General features: G+C 44.3%; 1 protein-coding gene across 10 annotated transcripts in view; it reads left to right on the forward strand.

Moving 5' to 3' along the window:
* DYSF (dysferlin) overlaps positions 1 to 19,305 on the forward strand; it is a 794,684-nt gene that overhangs the window by 724,021 nt on the left and 51,358 nt on the right. For all 10 annotated transcript variants that reach the window (XM_069205583.1, XM_069205587.1, XM_069205579.1 and 7 more), the window contains 5 exons: positions 214 to 384; positions 786 to 928; positions 3,458 to 3,597; positions 13,951 to 14,039; positions 19,173 to 19,268. In XM_069205583.1, coding sequence (XP_069061684.1) covers positions 214 to 384; positions 786 to 928; positions 3,458 to 3,597; positions 13,951 to 14,039; positions 19,173 to 19,268 — 639 coding nt within the window. The remainder of the gene's footprint in view (positions 1 to 213; positions 385 to 785; positions 929 to 3,457; positions 3,598 to 13,950; positions 14,040 to 19,172; positions 19,269 to 19,305) is intronic.

Raw genomic sequence — 19,305 nt, forward strand, 5'->3', positions numbered from 1 at the left:
CCAAGAGTGTATGTTGGTGTGCAGTAAGGGGTATTGCACAAAATGGACCTTGTTAAATTAAAAATCCTACACTTTTTCCAACCCTATGCAAGTTGATTGGATAGAGTTAGTAAAAAGGGTCTCCATGGCACGTAAACACCATAAAAAGAAGTGCATATGTTAATTACTCCATTCTGGAGCTAGGGAACTGCTGACATTCTTGTTTCTGTCCAGGATGTTCGAGTTGACTTGCACTATCCCGATGGAGAAGGACCTGAAGATTGCTCTGTATGACTATGACCTCTTGTCCAAAGATGAAAAGATTGGGGAGACCGTAATAGACCTGGAGAACCGATTCTTGTCTAAGCACTTGGCGCGATGTGGCCTCCCTGAAACCTACTGCATGTGAGTGCATCAGGCCAATTAACTTCCTGCACATGTCCTTCCATTAGCACATGAATTTGGTGAAAACAAGCATTGCTGGCTTCCCATCTGTAAATGGAAGGTAAGACAGACTGCACTTAATTGTACTAGCACATCTGAAATCAAGTATTTGCAAGTGAAAAGTTCAGGACTTGAGGTAGTGTCCACAGTGACCTTGAGTGAGGTGGTCTCTCTGGCTGCCTTAGATGGCTTCATATCACAAATTGACCTGGCACATGTTTGACAGCTGGAGTGGTTCTCAGCAGGTCCTAGTTTGGTTCATGGAAGGAATTAGTCTTGTGACTATTGTCACACTGAAGAGACCTGCAGGCTAAAGGTACAAGTGATAAGTCTTTTTTCTATGTTTCTTTTTGACTCCTTAGTTCCGGACCCAATCAGTGGCGAGACCAGCTCCGGCCCTCCCAACTCCTGCACATGTTCTGTCAGCAGCGAAACTGCAAAGCTCCCATGTATAAAGAGGATAAGATAGTATTCAGAGGGCACGAGTATTCCCTGTCACAGTTTGGTAAAGTACTATTTATGTATTATATAAATCCATTGTGGTTTCTTGGGACCTCAAAGAAAATTATATTTTTGTCATGATGAAAATTGAATTAATTGTAGAGAATATAACGCATAGGCTAATTACAGATGTCCAAGGAGGCCTGTACCACTTCCAATTTTTGAGAGTGATGCACCTTTCTTCAAGAAATGCAACAAAAATAAAAGTTAAGAAATAACATATATCTACATCTGAGACCCCTTTTCACCTTGAGGACAAAGGCCAAATGGGTCAGTCTTTTAAGGAATTAGAGACCACCTATCCAGATGTGTTCCTCAAGACACAGAACCGTTCCCACAACTATGGACATGCATCCTTTGATGTCACAGGATAGGAGTCTACCACTGGAGACCTGGAACACAGCATTCGAAGCCGGGTGTCATGCATGGGGTCTTGCAAATGTTTTTTGCAATCTCATCCACCCCACCATTTTACTTTCTGTCTAGCCGTCACTATTTTGAAAGCACCATTCACACCCTGGCCCAGATTCTGGTACGTGTCACGCAACGCAGTTTAGTATCCAAAAAAGCTGTGCTGCGCTGCGTGACAAAGAGAGAGCCACGCACACACCCTAGCACTATAGGACCACGGCCTGCTCTGAAATTTTTTTAACATTGCCATTCACAACAGGGAAGGGGTCCCATAGGGACCCCTTCCCTTTTGCGAATGGGTTAGCACCCATTTGAAAAGGGTGCAAATTGTGATTGGTTAGCGACCGCGTTCACAGTCACAAACCAATCCTGCATTGCACTGCGACTCGCAATTAGGAAGGGAACACCCCTTTCTAATTGCGACTCGCAAACCCATTTTGCGATTCGGTAACCAGGATACCGATTTGCAAAACGTGGTTTGTGCATTGCGATGTGCTTTTTGCACGTCGCAAAAAGTGAAATTCGCTGTTTGTGACGTGCAAACTGCTTTCTACATCTGGCCCCAGATTCTTTAGTGATGGGAGAAGAGGCTTTGCTATATTTATTTTGTGCAATCATCTGTTGTTTTTATATGGTAATTACCCCTCTGTTTAAATAACAATTAATGTACTATTAGGCAGCTTTAAAATATGCTGCAGTGATTTCTTGTAATTGTGGCTTTAATTTTATAATTGCACGGAGAACAAATACAGGATTTTCCCGATTTTCCATCGCATGAAAAATGCTGTCCACGTTGATCCTTTCCTACGTCTGAATCCTTCCAGGAGGGAGGGGAGCATAGCAATGCCAGTACTTTTGGGGGTTTTTAAAGGGAAAATCTGTAAATAAAGTGCTGAGACTGAAGTTTCCTATCTTTCATTAAGAAAGCAAACTGCCTGTTTCAGGTTGTGCTTTTTTGCTTAGAATAGCTCTCTTCCACGGCAAGTAGTAACAAGCATTGGCAAAGCCAACCAGACTGAACCACTGTTGACTCCTCTCTCTTGTCTGCCTCTCCCCCAGCTCTTTGGCTTGCTCATTCAAATCTCTGACTCTGTATTCACTCGGATGCTTCTCAGGGGTACCTATAGATCTGTGGTATTTCAAGTCAGGGATACAGTTGTCTTTACATCTACATTAAATTAGAAGAATACTTCCCCTGAGCTGTTTGGACATCAGTACTTCACGTCCTTACTGCAGTCATTACTAAGAAACTGAGGCCCTGGTTTAAGAAAGGTGGTGTTGCACCCAGTGCAGCACCTCTTTTCTTGCGCCCCCCGAACGCCACCATGTGTGTGCCGTATCCAAAAAGCGGTGCACAATGGCGGTAGTTAGGGAAACTAGCCTCAAAAATGTTGATGCTAGTTCGTAGCTTTGCAGGATTAGCGTAAAAAATGTTGACACTAATCCTGCAAAGCCCATTGAGGCCCATTGTAAATAATGGTGTGCCTTCTTTCAATGCCTGCTCTGAGCAGGCGTTAAAAGTGGCAACATAAATGATGCAAAGAAATCTCTAACGGGGGAATGCCCACCTTGCATACATTATGCCTGGTGCAGGCATATTGTAGCGCAAAATGTTACAAAGTGGCATAATGCATACATTGCGCCACTTTGTAAATTTGGCACGGCAATTTTGCCATTGTTGGGCAACATTAGCCTTAAAAAAATTATGCTAATGCGGCACAAGGAGGCGATAGGGGCGGTTAAATCAGCCCCTGATTTCCCAGCTGCCAACAGCTCCAAAGGTGTCGAGAAAACTAATCTGAGTCCATCTAACTAAGAATTTTGCACTATCGTTGTTTCCATAATGTTAGCATTTAAGATTGCATGCTTTAAACAGAAGGGATGGCATAGAAATGCATCCGTCTACATTCAAGATCTACCCACCCACCCACCCATCCATTCACCCACCCACCCATCCATCCATCCATCCACCCACCCACCCATCCATCCATTGCTACAAATAAATACACATGTGTTTGGAGACAGGAGGATAATGCGTGACTACTGAGACCTATCTAGGTTTTTCAAAGCACCAGCAATCGGTGATATTTTCATACTCTGATTTGTGTGTTTTTCACGGCAGAGGGAAACAAACCACCCAATCCACATTTGGGTTCCAAATTTGAGCGCCTCGCTCTGTACGCCCTCCGAAAGCAGGACGTGGTGTCGGAACATGTGGAGACCAGGCCTCTGTACAGCCCGCTGCAGCCGGAAATCGAACAGGTAAGAAAGGGACCTCCAAAATCCAATTTAATCAGGATCTGCAAAATCCGATCTAATATGACTCTAATCCTTTTTGTCCAAAAAAATAACTCTTAGGTAAATGTTTTTATGCACAGCGATCACATCGGTTAAGAGGGTCGATCTGCCCTGATCCTAGTTTGGTCACTCGGGGAAGTATATGCCTAGACTTCCACTGCACTTAAGTTCACAGAAACTTCTTATATCTAGGTATAATGTTCTTAGATTAGTTCATATTTATTGTTTATTTCTTTTATCCAGAAAGGTTTAAACATTTATAAAAGACTTAAACATTTCAAAATATTCTCTTCAAAGGTGCTCCTGAAATAACGGCGCAGTGAAAGTGATTAGAGTGATAATTAAAGTGCTTCCCCCGAGTGACCAAATTTGTACTTATCATTTAACTACCCATGTCTAAGGGTTGTTTGGGTTTGGGTTAGAATAACTGATCCTAGTTTGAGCATCTTCAAGGACTGTTGCTTCTGCTGCTAAAATTGAATGAAGCCTGTTCACCGCAAGGTCCAAGGCAGAACGGAGAACCAAGAGCCAGTGGTGGAATTTAAAATGATGGTGGCCCTCTACAGAACGTGGTAAGGGCCCACAAAGAATCCCATATCTCACTGAAATGTGTAGAACTTAGACTAAATGGGTGTCACCCTGGAGGGTGCCCCCTGCACCACCGGGGGCTACTTTATGCCCCTCTCAGGGGCAGCCCGGATAATTGTGGCACACCAGCCCCACATCTCAAAGAGCAACATTAGCGGGCAAGTCCAACCCTCTGTTGTGGTATTTAAGGATGGGGTTCCCCCACACGCATTGTTTTTATAAAGGAGTGGGAACGATGTGGGCCCAATTCACAAAGCTATTTAGATGTGTGTCTGGCTTACATGTGCAGGCAGCCTTTTTTACAAGTGCTAAACCACTTTGCAATTCTTAGAAATCTTAAAAGGATTTACTCACGTGAAGATTATTCCGTGAGTAAATCTACTCCTATTGGTAGGGCTGGGCACCCCAAGCAGGACTATCCGGAAAGTTTGTGCACAACCATTCTCCGACCGATTCTGAACCTGGATGAAACTGGAAACTTACTGTCCACAAAAGCTGAAGTCCCTCTCCTGTGTGGTAAGGGGAATGGGACACTCCCAAAACTGGGATGAGGGAGGAAAAGGGTTTATTCATGGTTAAAAATATTTTCCTGTGGAAGAAACTAAGATAAAAAAAACATGCAAGCGCCTTTGTACCTGCTCTGAATTTTTTCACGTCAGAATGTACACTTTTATCTTTTTACGGCTGTAAAGGGATTAAAGAAAAAAAAGAAAGCACGAATGACGCAGCTGGCACAGGTATCCAGATGTTACTTGGAAAACCTGCGCAAATTTCAAAGAAAGGCCTGAATTTTCCTGCAAACGCATGAGGCAGAACTAAGGGTGTGAATTTCTGACTCTGTGAATCGAAAATTGCGAACTTGTTTTAGGGCAACGCTCAGTACCTAGAAACGTCATTGTTCTGCAGCTGCAAACTGAGAACCCCATTGTGGGAGAACCCCAGTACGTGTTCTGCCCTCCCTTAACCACAGCCTGGATCTGCCCACTACTAAAGTTCAGCTAGTTTCAGACTCCCTCTGGGAGGTTGAAAACTCCGGAACAACGAACTTTCACTCTCAAAACTACTTGGAAAGCTCTGTTGCCAAAAAACTCTCACAGTAATGAAGGCAGAATCTCTTTATTGGGCAGATTGTTATGTGAAACATCAAAAAGAGAGGAAATATCCACTTGATAATTTGATGTGGTTCTAAAAAAAAACGCAGACCGTTCACAGGCCAGTGAAAGAAACTCTTCTGACCCGACACCCCAGACTCTGGTCCGCCTTCTTACGTAACTGGATTGTCCTAGAGCCATTTGTAGGCTTTCTTTTCCGCAGAGAATTCTGTTCTTAAATGGCATTAACCATCCAAGTGACTTTCTTTTTTTGTAGCCCACTGCCCAGGGCTATAATGGTTGTTAAAGGCCCTCAGTCTGAGGTATAGGCTGAGCCACAGGCGAGTGCCTATAACGAGGGAAAGAGGCTTTAACTGAGGCAGAAAGACAGTAGTTGTATTATAACATTTCACCTACTGCGGATAGAATGTTCTAAATTAAAAAGGGAGAAGCCGAAAGACAAAATTAGGATTGCTGGAGCACAGGGCCTATAACAGCTGTTATTGACCCTTAAGTCTCTTCGGTGGAGCGCTCAACATTCCAGTGTTCTAATACAGCCTTATAACCTTCTGCTGACGGATACGATGGCCTTTAAAAAACCCTTATTTATAGTCCCAAGGTGGCACCATGGCCCACAATGAGCGAGAGGGCCTTTAATGGCAACTGCAGCCTGATGGAGAAGGGCGGAAAACTATTCGAACATTCAAACTACAGAAAGTCGAATGTTCTGAATTAAACACGGAGAAAGAAAGGTGAGTATTGGAATGTTGGAGCAGAAGGTCCTTACTGGCCATTATTGGCCCTCTGCCACTCCTTTGTCTTCATACAAAAATTATTGTGACATGAAGCTCTTTGGACAAACATCCACAACTATTACTAAGTAGTCAACTACTGAAACATGAACTGAAAGTTAATTTAAAGCAAGTCCGCCGCCGCTAACTTATAACTGGTAAGTTACTTAGAATAAATAGTTGTTATTTTTCCAGAATAGCCGCTTTATAAAAAGGTGGCGGATTGATGCCGAGCAATGTAAATATGTAAAATGTGAAGCGTCAGATGTGCAAGGTTTAGCGGAAATTTGCGGGAGTGGTAAACACTTTCTGCAGCCGTGAGGGACTGCAAGGTGCAGCGGGTGATCTGGCACAACCTGGCAGCCATCTCAGGCACAGCCCTCACTCCTGGCACATCATGTGCCCCACCCAAATAAATATTATCCTGATAGCAAACTGCTTTGTCTCCATCCCTATGAAGTTCTCGGTGGAAAGCCCCTCTACCCCTTCCACCTTTGGAGCTCCGTAACCTACCACAGGCCTCTGCAGTGCTGGGGTTGCCTCAACCCTCCCAGGGGCCCACAGCCTTTTTGAGGGTCCCCATTTAGCCCAAGGCCGATCCAGTGGCATAAAAAAACTTGAAGCCCCCCCTGCAAAGTACAGGAAGGGCCTCCCCCTCTGAACTCACTCAGGAGCTCTCAGATGAGGGTACTTGGCTGTGGGGGCCCCCTGGAGTTAAGGCTCCTCTCCCATCACTGCAGTGGCCTTTTTTTACACCACTGGGCCGATCATACCTATAAAAAATGAGAGACTCAGGGGCCTCTCATCCCACTTTGCAGGCGGGCACCGCCATTTTGTGTTACGCCATTGCTGGAGCTCAGACCAACTACCTAAGACCCACCACCCATTCTATGCCATTCCCTACCTCACGCCCTGAACTGTCCCGTATTTCTTGTATCTTGTAGGTGGGATGATCCGCAGCTGGCTTACAACCCCACTATAAGGGGGGAAACTATGCCTCTTTTTCAATTCGCCTGACTTCACCTGAAGGTGTTATCCATATTCTTAACGTGCCCATCAGCAAGAATGGCTCCCTGGGTCCTAGGACCATTGAATCTGTGTTAATATTGCCTAAGGTTGCAGAATAAAAACACTACATCAAAACATACATATCGGAAGCCCCAATCTAAGGGATAGCCTGGCCCCCTGCATCCAAAAAGCTATTGGATTTTTTATATAATAATCATTAGCAGCATTTTAGTTTGGGGGGGCCCTTATCCACAAGCGAGGCTAGCACAGAGCTGCAATATCCCCAAGGGAACCAAGTAATATGACTGCATCAGTACTTGATGCCTGTGACCCCTGGCCACAAAAGTGAGGTACTGAACACCCTAGTGCCTAGATTAACTGCAGTATTCTGGCTGCAGCCTGAAGGAACTGGGGTAATGCCATTTTTATTTAACTGTATTACCAACTTATTGCACTTGGCCCTATTTCACAAAATAACCAGAAAACAATCCTAAAATCTCAAGGAAGTCTACACATGGAAACCCTGTGTGATCTGTTATCTGCTAGCCTGTGGTTTTTTACTGTTGTGCCCCTAGTGTACCCCCTGGACATCAGTATAAAAAATTGTGTGTGGCTCTGGAGCTATCCATGGTTCTGACCCCCAGGAAGGAACTCACTCCTTAAAGCTAATGTTGGTGCTAGAGGCTTGAGACTTTCATAATTTTTTCTCCCTTCAGCCGTACTAAAATTCTAAGGGATTTATCAAAGTGTTATTCCCTTATCACATTCTGTAAAGAAATGGCTCCCTGTTGCAGTTACCCCCCACTTTTTGCCTGATACTGATGCTGACTTGACTGAGAAGTGTGCTGGGACCCTGCTAACCAGGCCCCAGCACCAGTGTTCTTTCACCTAAAATGTACCATTGTTTCCACAATTGGCACAACCCTGGCACCCAGGTAAGTCCCTTGTAACTGGTACCCCTGGTACCAAGGGCCCTGATGCCAGGGAAGGTCTCTAAGGGCTGCAGCATGACTTATGCCACCCTAGGGACCCCTCACTCAGCACAGACACACTGCTTGCCAGCTTGTGTGTGCTGGTGGGGAGAAAATGACTAAGTCGACATGGCACTCCCCTCAGGGTGCCATGCCAACCTCCCACTGCCTGTGGCATAGGTAAGTCACCCCTCTAGTAGGCCTTACAGCCCTAAGTCAGGGTGCACTATACCACAGGTGAGGGCATATGTGCATGAGCACTATGCCCCTACAGTGTCTAAGCAAAACCTTAGACATTGTAAGTGCAGGGTAGCTATAAGAGTATATGGGCTGGGAGTCTGTCAAAAACGAACTTCACAGCTCCATAATGGCTACACTGAATACTGGGAAGTTTAGTATCAAACTTCTCAGAATAATAAACCCACACTGATGCCAGTGTTGGATTTATTAAAAAATGCACACAGAGGGCATCTTAGAGATACCCCCTGTATTTTACCCAATTGTTCAGTGCAGGACTGACTGGTCTGTGCCAGCCTGCTGCTGAGAGACGAGTTTCTGACCTCATGCGGTGAGAGCCTTTGTGCTCTCTGAGGACAGAAACAAAGCCTGCTCTGGGTGGAGGTGCTTCACACCTCCCCCTTGCAGGAACTGTAACACCTAGCAGTGAGCTTCAATGGCTCAAGCTTCGTGTTACAATGCCCCAGGGCACTCCAGCTAGTGGAGATGCCCGCCCCCTGGACCCAGCCCCCACTTTTGGCGGCAAGTCCAGGAGAAATAATGAGAATAACAAGGAGGAGTCACTGGCCAGTCAGGACAGCCCCTAAGGTGTCCTGAGCTGAAGTGACTCTAACTTTTAAAAATCCTCCATCTTGCAGATGCAGGATTCCCCAATAGGATTAGGGATGTGACCCCCTCCCCTTGGGAGGAGGCACAAAGAGGGTGTACCCACCCTCAGGGCTAGTAGCCATTGGCTACTAACCCCCCAGACCTAAACACGCCCTTAAATTTAGTATTTAAGGGCTTCCCTGAACCTAAAGATTTAGATTCCTGAAACTACAAGAAGAAGAAGACTGCTGAGCTGAAAAACCCCTGCAGAGGAAGACCAAAAGACACCAACTGCTTTGGCCCCAGACTTACCGGCCTGTCTCCTGCCTTCCAAAGAAACCTGCTCCAGCGATGCTTTCCAAGGGACCAGCGACCTCTGAATCCTCTGAGGACTGCCCTGCTTCAAGAAAGACAAGAAACTCCCGAGGACAGCGGCACTGCTCCAAAAGAACTGCTACTTTGTTTCAAGGAGCAGATTTAAAGACCCCTGCAACTCCCCGCAAGAAGCGTGAGACTTGCAACACTGCACCCGGCGACCCCGACTCGACTGGTGGAGAACCAACACCTCAGGGAGGACCCTCCGGCGACTCCGAGTCCGTGAGTAACCAAAGTTGTCCCCCCTGGGCCCCCACAGCGACGCCTGCAGAGGGAATCCCAAGGCTCCCCCTGACCGCGACTGCCTGAACTCCATTTCCCGACGGCTGGAAAAGACCCTGCACCCGCAGCCCCCAGCACCTAAAGGAGCGGAACTCCTGTGCAGGAGTGACCCCCAGGAAGCCCTCTCCCTTGCCCAGGTGGTGGCTACCCCGAGGAGCCCCCCCCTTGCCTGCCTGCAACGCTGAAGAGATCCCTTGATCTCTCATTGATTTCCATTGAAAACCCGACGCTTGTTTCTACACTGCACCCGGCCGCCCCAGTGCCGCTGAGGGTGTACTTTTTGTGTGGACTTGTGTCCCCCCCGGTGCCCTACAAAACCCCCCTGGTCTGCCCTCCGAAGACGCGGGTACTTACCTGCTGGCAGACCGGAACCGGGGCACCCCCTTCTCTCCATTGAAGCCTATGCGTTTTGGGCACCTCTTTGACCTCTGCACCTGACCGGCCCTGAGCTGCTGGTGTGGTAACTTTGGGGTTGCTCTGAACCCCCAACAGTGGGCTACCTTGGACCCAAACCTGAGACTTGTAAGTGATTTACTTACCTGACAAAACTAACAAAAACTTACCTCCCCCAGGAACTGTGAAAATTGCACTGTGTCCACTTTTAAAACAGCTTATTGCGTTTTATGTAAAAAGTATACATGCTAATGTAATGATTCAAAGTTCCTAAAGTACTTACCTGCAATACCTTTCGAATGAGATATTACATGTAGAATTTGAACCTGTGGTTCTTAAAATAAACTAAGAAAATATATTTTTCTATAACAAAACCTATTGGCTGGATTTGTCTCTGAGTGTGTGTTCCTCATTTATTGCCTGGGTGTATGTACAACAAATGCTTAACACTACTCCTTTGATAAGCCTACTGCTCGACTACACTACCACAAAATAGAGCATTAGTATTATCTCTTTTTGCCACTATCTTACCTCTAAGGGGAACCTTTGGACTCTGGCATACTATTCCTTACTTTGAAATAGTGCATACAGAGCCAACTTCCTACACATTCATACTAATTGAGTATGTGATAATTCACTATATCATGCGGTGTATCTGACACAGCCGTCACATCACCTCTGGTGCATCCTTAATGATGTGTCCAAACTACCATCTAGAGTCAAACAGACCTTAGAAGCCCCTGCTCAGCTGGAAACACATGCAGCCCCATCTTTAATACTGCGTGCTAGGCCCGACTGGTCAAAATGTGGGCAAAATGCTCACCGGTATGCATGATTCGCATTAACTGATAAACCTCCAATGTCTGGAGGAAAACTGCAAATACAGAGTACAACCCTCCAGCTGAATTTCCTTCATCATAGGCGTTGGACCTGGCCCTTTTTGAAGGGTTATCCCCAAACCTTTTCCTTTCTTCCTCCTATTTTGCTGACCAGTGCTAAAGTGCAAGTGCTCCCTGTCTGAAGTGAACTGGTGATTGGTTTATTCACGATTGGCATATTTGATTTACTAGTAAGTCCCTAGTACAGTGCACTAGAGGTGCCAGGGCCTGTAAATCAAATGCTACTAGTGGGCCTGCAGCACTGATTGTGCCACCCACATCAGTAGCCCTGTAAATATGCCTCAAACCTGCCCTGCAGTGTCTGTGTGGGCAGTTCTAAACTGCCATTTCGTCCTGACAAGTGCATCCACTTGTCAGGTCCAAACCTTCCCTTTTACTACACGCAAGCCACCCCTAGGGCAGCCCGATGGGCAGGCTACAGTGTATTTAAAAGGTAGGACATGTACTGGTGTGTTTTACATGTCCTGACAGTGAAATACTTATAAATTCGTTTTTCACTATTGCAAGGCCCATCTCTCCCATAGGGTAACATGGGGATTGCCTTGAAATATCTTTTAAGTGTAATTTTGGGAATTTGGAGCAGATAGAGATGTGGAGTTTGGCGTCTCTGAGCTCACAATTTAAAAATACATATTTTGTTGCAGTTGGTTTTGAATTGTAAGTTTGAAAATGCCACTTTTAGAAAGAGGGCCTTTTCTTGCTTAACCATTCTGTGCCTCTGCCTGTCTGCTGACAACATGTCTGGGTTAGGATGAAAGTTGGACTGTTTGTGCATTCACTCGAGACAGTCACACAAAGGGACCTGCAGTGTGCCCTCAATATCCTGATGGCCTATCACCAGGGTAATGGCTCTTTCTGAGCTAGAGTGGTGGGAGGAACTGACACTTGCACCTGAATAGGGCTATGTCTGTCCTCAGACAAAGCACTCCCCAACCCCTGGGAGTGTGTTTGGGGCCGGGGCAGGGAAAGGTAGGGTCTTTTACGTTTGCCTACTTCAGACACAGGAAGGGGTAAAAGAACTAGACCCCGACACCACATAGTTAGAATCCTTCTGGAATGAGGAAATTCTGTCAGGAAGAAGAGCTAGATGCTGTAGGAGGGACTGCCACCCTGCCTGTTGCTTTGCTGTGCTGGCCTGCTGATTCCTGTTTCTGTCCTGCGACTGAAAGGACTGGACTTGACTTTCTACATCCTGCTTCCAAAGGTTCTCCAAGGGCTTGGACTGAACTTGCAACCTGTTAAGAAGTCCCAGGGACATCAAAGACTTCACCTGCCAGCGCATGGGATCTCTTGCTGAGGGTGATGACTTGCAAAGTGGTGCCAAATCCAGTCTCTGGGGTCTTGGTAGTGAGTTCTGGCGAAAACTAGGCAGAAACTAGTGCATCGACTTCCAGAACAACTTGGGAACGGATGCCACTCTATGACCCCATTTCTCTTCCTGCTCCGGAGCCATGATCCCTGCTGAGTGCAACTACCGCGACCTACATTTTAAAAGAAAGTCTAAACGGTGTAAAAACAAAAATAAAATAGTTGCTTTCTGTCAACAATTCACCTATAAGAATAAGAGAAAGAATTTGATGTGTCCTGATTCTGTGTAGTTTTGAGATGTAGAATAGTCCCTCGTGCCTAGCATTGGAAGCACTCCATGGGAGGGGAAAGCAGCTTCTAGCACGATGACCGAACCACATGCTGTAGTTACTACGAATGTGTATTTACCATGCATTCCTTTTTCCCGCATGTTGATACAACATGCATAGGGAAAGCAGTGTTGGACTTTAAAGTCCAATGCTTTCCCTTCTGTTGTGCAGACTGGAGTTGGAATAGTAAATTAAGTTGCTTCAAAGTTTTTCCTAAGGCATGTCGTTGTAACAATATGCGTGGTAAAATAATGCATGGTTAAGACGCATTCCTTGTAAAAACTGTGAAGTAATGGCATGCGTGGTAAAAGCATTCGCTGTTCTTACATACAACCCATGGAAGGCAGCACAATAGCCTGAGGCGAGAGAGAAATAATACTCTGGGAGGAGCCAATACCCACTGCATATAGATTTAAAATAATTTGTAATAATACATGTTGTACAGCTGCACTAGCAAGCCAGACCTAATGACTGCAGTTAATAAAAACCTTTATTTATAAATCAACACTTGCACTCTTTTCTGAAACGTGAAATCTGTAGGTGTGGAATTATTACAGGAGAAAATTGGTGAAAATATATCTTATCATATCATAATGCAGATTAAGAACTAGGAGAGGTTTTAAAAAGCCCCCTTTCCATTACTCCTTATGGTTTATTTTCATTTGATTCTTGGTTATCCTTTTTAGGTCAAGAGCGCAAGCGTTGTGACCTGTTGTATTCTAGCTGTGGTCTTTTAACCACGCCCACCGCACGCCCATCACTATCACTCGTTCATGGGCTTGCCTTTCAAAAATCCTTTGTTATCATTGGTAAATGCTCTACATTTGTCCCTCCTTGGCCATCGCCCCTGTTACATGGATAATTGCACGTTTGCTGATACGTTTGACTGCGAGCGAACTTCTTTTTCCTTTTGTGTCTCTCCGTTGTGCTCATGCCAGCCGTGGCTTTTTGAATTAGCTTGCGTATGTCAACTAATGTTTTACTTTTCATTTTCAATTTATGTGGCAAGAAAAGTCCATTTGGGAATTTAAAATGCTAATAGCTCTAACTTGAGCAAACGCGAGACCCACTGCATTGCAGATGCTTGTTATTCACTGCTTTTATCGAATACAAATCAAAATCTACTTGCGCATGAGGCTTCGAGTGATAATGACCTTTTTATTGCATTGCTATATGTTACACTGTTTTTTATCTCACATTATGTTGTATAATTCTATCCTGTTATGTTATTTTACATTACGTTACAATATGTTTCATAAAACTATCATATGGACTTTTACATTACGATCTTATTTTATTTTATGCATTATGCATTGTTATGTTATGCTATGCAGTGTTATGTTGTACTTTTATGCTATACTGTCAATATTCCCTTACTTTATGTTGTTATGCAACCTTATGTTATTTAATATCATCATATTGGCGCGTACAGAGTGTGATATGCATTATTTTTATAGGGGAAAGTGCAGCTGTGGATTGACCTCTTTCCTAAATCTCTGGGACCACCTGGGCCACCATTCAACATAACCCAGCGGAAAGCGAAGAAGTACGTTTTTTTGCTACAGTTTTGGTTTTGCTGCCACAATTGCTAAGGGTTATTCTCAAAATGTGTATCTTTCGATGGCTTGTTACCGTGTTGGGAAAAAATTGGAACTCCTAAGTCAGCGACATCTACAGGTAATATGTATGATCATAGGTCGCTGTGAAAATTGATTGCTACCGGGAAAAACCTCGGATCAAGAGGCCTGATGCACCAAAAAAGTAGAAATCTAAGAATACCAGCACATTTTTATGTTTTGCAGGATTCACACAAATTCCTAGCAATGAAACCTATAGGCAGTGCTTAATTTGAGTTGGTGTTTGCAGGTGGGGCCCGGTGCATATTTTTTATCATCAAATTTGAGCCAGAAGGAGACAGATAAAGGCATAGAAGGGGAAAAGAAGGAGGAAGAGAAATGCAGAAAACATGCAAAAAGCAGGGATGAAAAATAATATGTGAAGTGAGATACAGGGCAGGGGGTGTGTGGTGGTTGATCAAAGAGACATTGTTATTCAGATGTTCCGGCCGTGGGCCTCTGAGCACTTATTCTTCTACAAATTAAACACTGATCGTAGAAATTCGCTACACTTACTTCTGCGAATACCGACAGGTTCTCAACATTTTGACTTCTATGGGCCCCCTGCTATATCATTCCTGGAACCCGGGGACCCCCACCTGAATCATTATTGAAATCCAGGGACTCCCACTGAGTCATTACTGGAAGTCGGGGACCCGGGCCTAAATATTGTTGATGATTCTAACCGCAAAAGAATGCACAAATGAATACAGAAACAAACATTTATCAAACACATACACAAATGATAACATATTTTATTTAATTTGCAAACAAATATAAATAGAACAATAAAACATTTAATTTTAATAAAAATGTTGGAGCTTCTCTAAATTCAGTTGAAGCCACACACCGTCCTTACTGTATTCTGTTTGATGCACCTCCACTGCTCCCATGAATCAATCTGAGGAAACTAATTTAACTTATAGCCTCCAGTTTCAAATTCCTTGACATTGATAGTACGTTTTAAAATTTTCAATTGTACATTTAGTAACTTTTTTGATATACACTTTATTAATCTTTTAATATTATTTAATTTTCTAAGCAGTCGCGGACCCCCGTAGGAGACTTCACGGAGCCCAAGGGGTCCCGGACCACAGGTTGGGAATCATTCCAAGTGTGTGTAGTTGAAATGGACGTGTCCACGTTTTGTTCTCTCAATTTTTTTCGCGTCCTGTTAAACACACTTTCTTGTGGATAAAAGTTCAGTCCTGTATGATATGGTTCTTCCCTATCCTGTTTGCACAGTTAGTAACCTGTGTGCACATTTTACATTTAAAAAAGTAAGGTTGTATTCCTGCCCCAAATTTATGCGACAGGGGAGGACCAAATTATGCGGCAGGGCTGACTAAACAATGTGGCAAGAGGAGGCAAAATATGTGGAACAATGCAGCAGATGATATGATAGTACTATCTCATTATCTTGTAATTTGTACAGGTTTCACCTCATTAGTACCTATTTGACCCCAAATACAGCAATAAGAAACAGAAAGGTGACATGTCAGATTTTGTGAAGGGCTTTCCACTTTGCAGCAACACATGTAGTTAGTAACGTTTGATTAATTTGAGCTAGAAACAACATTTTTGTTGAAATCTGCAGATTATGTGGCAGATGAAGGATTACATGATTAATGCGGAAAATCTGTAACTATGTGGAAAATGATGCAGCCGCAAAACACCTAATTCCAGGGTCTGGTTATATGTGCAAAGAGTGTAGGAAAAGCCGCTGAGAATTTTCTTAAATCCCTAAATTATGACATTCCCAATTTCTACTGCCTAGGATCACTGATTTCTACTTTGCACCCACTACAGTGAATTATTCAGCTGACCTGGCAAAATATCCACAGATGTAATGTAAGTAGGATACACAACCTGAGCATGCCACAAATCTTGATTCTGTGAGTTAGGGCTTGGCACTTAATTCAATAAATGCCATGGTTTTTGGTATCTTACACTTACAATCACAAACATAGCTGGACCCACCATTATGATGAGTCAGTTTATAGATGGCTTCTTGACAAGTCTCCTAACTTGACCAAAGTGGCCCTTTAAATGTAACTGTCCTACGTTTCGTGGAGCAGAACTCAACTTCTTTAAAGACTGGTTACAGCTTCTATCGCTCTAAGGAAATGAGGGAATCGAACAATAGGGACTCATCCTGCCACAGCGCTCATAAAATGTGATTATCGGATTGCATGTTCATGTTGCTGCAAACACAGTATGCTGATCTAGTGCAGAGTTGGATGTAATAGATTTTATTCCTTGAAGAATTATATCTTGGATATTCTGTCACACTTAAATGTTTTGATGGCCAGGTGTCAAGTTATGCATGAAACCCATTTAATGGTGATGAGGTCTCTCAAAGTGATTGTATTGCAGATATAATTTTAGTATCCATTCTCTAGTGTTGGGGTTTCATGCCATTAAAGATGGCCACTTTGATATTAGGGAATAATTCCTACATTCTGTTTGTGGCTCTCATTTTGTTACAGCTGTCTTAGCTCTTCAGTAGGCCAAGACCTGTAGCCATGATGTGACTACCACAGCCCATCTCCCGTAAGGCAGCGGCGTTACAGCACAAAGCTGACAATGACTGTTGTATATCATAATATTGCAGTCAGAAATATCATCTGGCATCCTGTGTCCTAAATGTCATTTAAACAAATGCTGTCCTATTGGGTGTAGCTTGTCTATTTTTTTGAATTTTTTGTAAATAATATTTAGGCTACAATATTTATGTCAAACAATATTCTGGTGCCACATCTCCCTGACAGCAGCACCATGGCCCTCAATCAATAGTCAAACTATTGGGACTGGATATAAAGGCAACCACACCTACCAGTGTGCCCTCCACTGATAGCCACATATGAGCAGGGGTCACTTTTTGAAGAAGGAGGAGTCACAGGTAAGACCACTACCAGATGGCAAATTGTCCAGGAAGGAATGCAGCCCCCATGTTCACACTGAACAAGGCGCCCATGAACTACAGGCCTCCATTGATACCAGATGCAACTTAACCGGCTTATGAAGAACCATGAAGTTTGAGCAACTTGCAGACCATGGACAACAGTTCCATCACAGTGGAAAAAAGCTCAGACCTTGTGACACCTTCCTAAGGCCAAGCAGTTGAGATTCAGGTCTGCTTAAGTTCGACGCAGGCAGGCGTCTGTTCTGCAACCCACGGACTCAGCAGAAGGAGGGTCCTCAGGAGTCATGGTCGATCAGGCCACCAGGCTGGTGACATGGGATCCACTTTAAGAGCCTGTGGGGGTATAGAGATGATATGAACTAGGCCACCCAGTCCAGGTGATGCCATTTATGTAGATTCAGACTTTTGAATAGCCCTCAGAAAGGTTTATAAACTGGCGAAATAGTCCCCACTAGCAAAAGTCTTGGGACATCCTAGGTTTTCTCATTTTTTAATGAATTTGCCTCTGTGTCATAATCACAGGAAACCCAGGGTGAAGCAGATAATGGGAAAGAGAAAGACGAGGCACCAGAGGGCGTGGAGGTGCAAGGAAATGAAGATACTTTATGTTTCTTCATCTTTTCCCCCAAGATCTTTTTTCCATGAGCTCAACAGGGATTTAATTCATAAGTGACTTCAATTCTCCTTTTGAAAGGGACCCCTCGACAGAGCTGGAGGAAGTACTGAGTGATCAATTTACTTGGTACCTGCCATATTCCAAAGTAGCTACAACACAAGTCGGCAAAGATCACAGGAACAGCACAATGCATAAGCACAAGATTGGGAGGGAGACAGTGTGTCATAAAAACCTCCTCAGCCAATCACAGTCAAACTAAACCAACATGACAGTGTGCCACGCCAAACCTCTATTGGAGGGCATCACCCATAAATATAGAAACCTAAGCAACAATAGCACCTGGGTGCGTCTCAGTCCATTCTGTCTGGCAAGTTCCTGCATGCCAGGGAGTACCTGCAGGAACACAGAAATGGATGTAACGTGCCACCTCTAGGCAGGAGGGCAACCCCCAGGTATGCACATCCCCGCCCACCTTACCCTCTCAATCTTTAAAGGGGGAGAAGAGGTGAAACAACCACTACCACAATACCCCACCTTACCTTCCATGACTTAGGCCATTAGCAACAGCAAGTACATCATGGGAGAGAGCACAAAAACATATACTGCACCCACATGCCCCATGGAGAGGGAAGGGTGGCTGACAGTACCCCACCTTTCCAGACCCCACATCCCCAAACAGTGGTGAGGGTTATAAGCAAGAAAGGAGGGAGTCCGCCAAAACAAAGGCACACCCTACCTCCCAGCATGAGCACCAGGCCATGGCCTCTCACCCATGCAGAGTCCAGCCAGCTGCCATTCCACCTCCTGTAGGTCCTTGCTCAGCAACATACATCACAAATAAGGAAAATAACAAACTGTGGGCATTTACATCATGACTCAGACAGACACAAAACAGGAATTCTTTTGGGGTTCTAGTACCTAGAGTGGGGGTCTCCCTCCATGATGACTGAAGTCATTTTCTACTTCTAAGTGGTCACTGGAGGGCCTGACTGAGGGATGCACTCAACTCAAGCTAGCAAGGACTGGGGTGAGGAAGTGAATGAGGAGCTAATGCTCAGTGGCTTTTTCTGTAGTAATATTATCAGTCCAAGTCTTCAGGACACCATATTATCAGTGCTGGGCTTTACTTTTGCAAATCACTGACTTAAGGTGTTTTAGTCTAATTGGTTTAAATGAAGCAATCCAAGACTACAACTCTCAGAATACAATGTATTGTTAAGTTAAAGCTTGCAACTGGAAACGGCGTGTTGGGTCAACATGGAGAAGTCCAATAGGCACAGGCAAAGATATTAGTTTTTGGTCATTAGAACTCATAGAATCACTCCAAAAACATTTGTTGAGTTTCAGCACCTAAGAACAAAGCTTCTTTTATAAATATACAGGAGCTGAGCAAACTTTGCAGCAAAGTGCAGTTTGATCTAGCTCTAATACGCTTTAGGCACTTATTTGTGGCAGGAGCAAATGGTCTTCAGTGAAAAGTTTTTTCCAGATAACTGATTAATTTTATGTTTTTTGTTCCAGGTTCTACTTGCGCTGCATTATCTGGAATGCCAAAGATGTGATTTTAGATGAAGTCAGTGTGACTGGAGAAAAGATGAGCGACATTTATGTTAAGGGGTAAGAGCTTTCTTAGTGGTTACTAATACTGTTTTAC

The sequence above is a fragment of the Pleurodeles waltl genome, chromosome 1_2 (genome assembly GCF_031143425.1).
Source record: "Pleurodeles waltl isolate 20211129_DDA chromosome 1_2, aPleWal1.hap1.20221129, whole genome shotgun sequence".
Taxonomy (NCBI): domain Eukaryota; kingdom Metazoa; phylum Chordata; class Amphibia; order Caudata; family Salamandridae; genus Pleurodeles; species Pleurodeles waltl.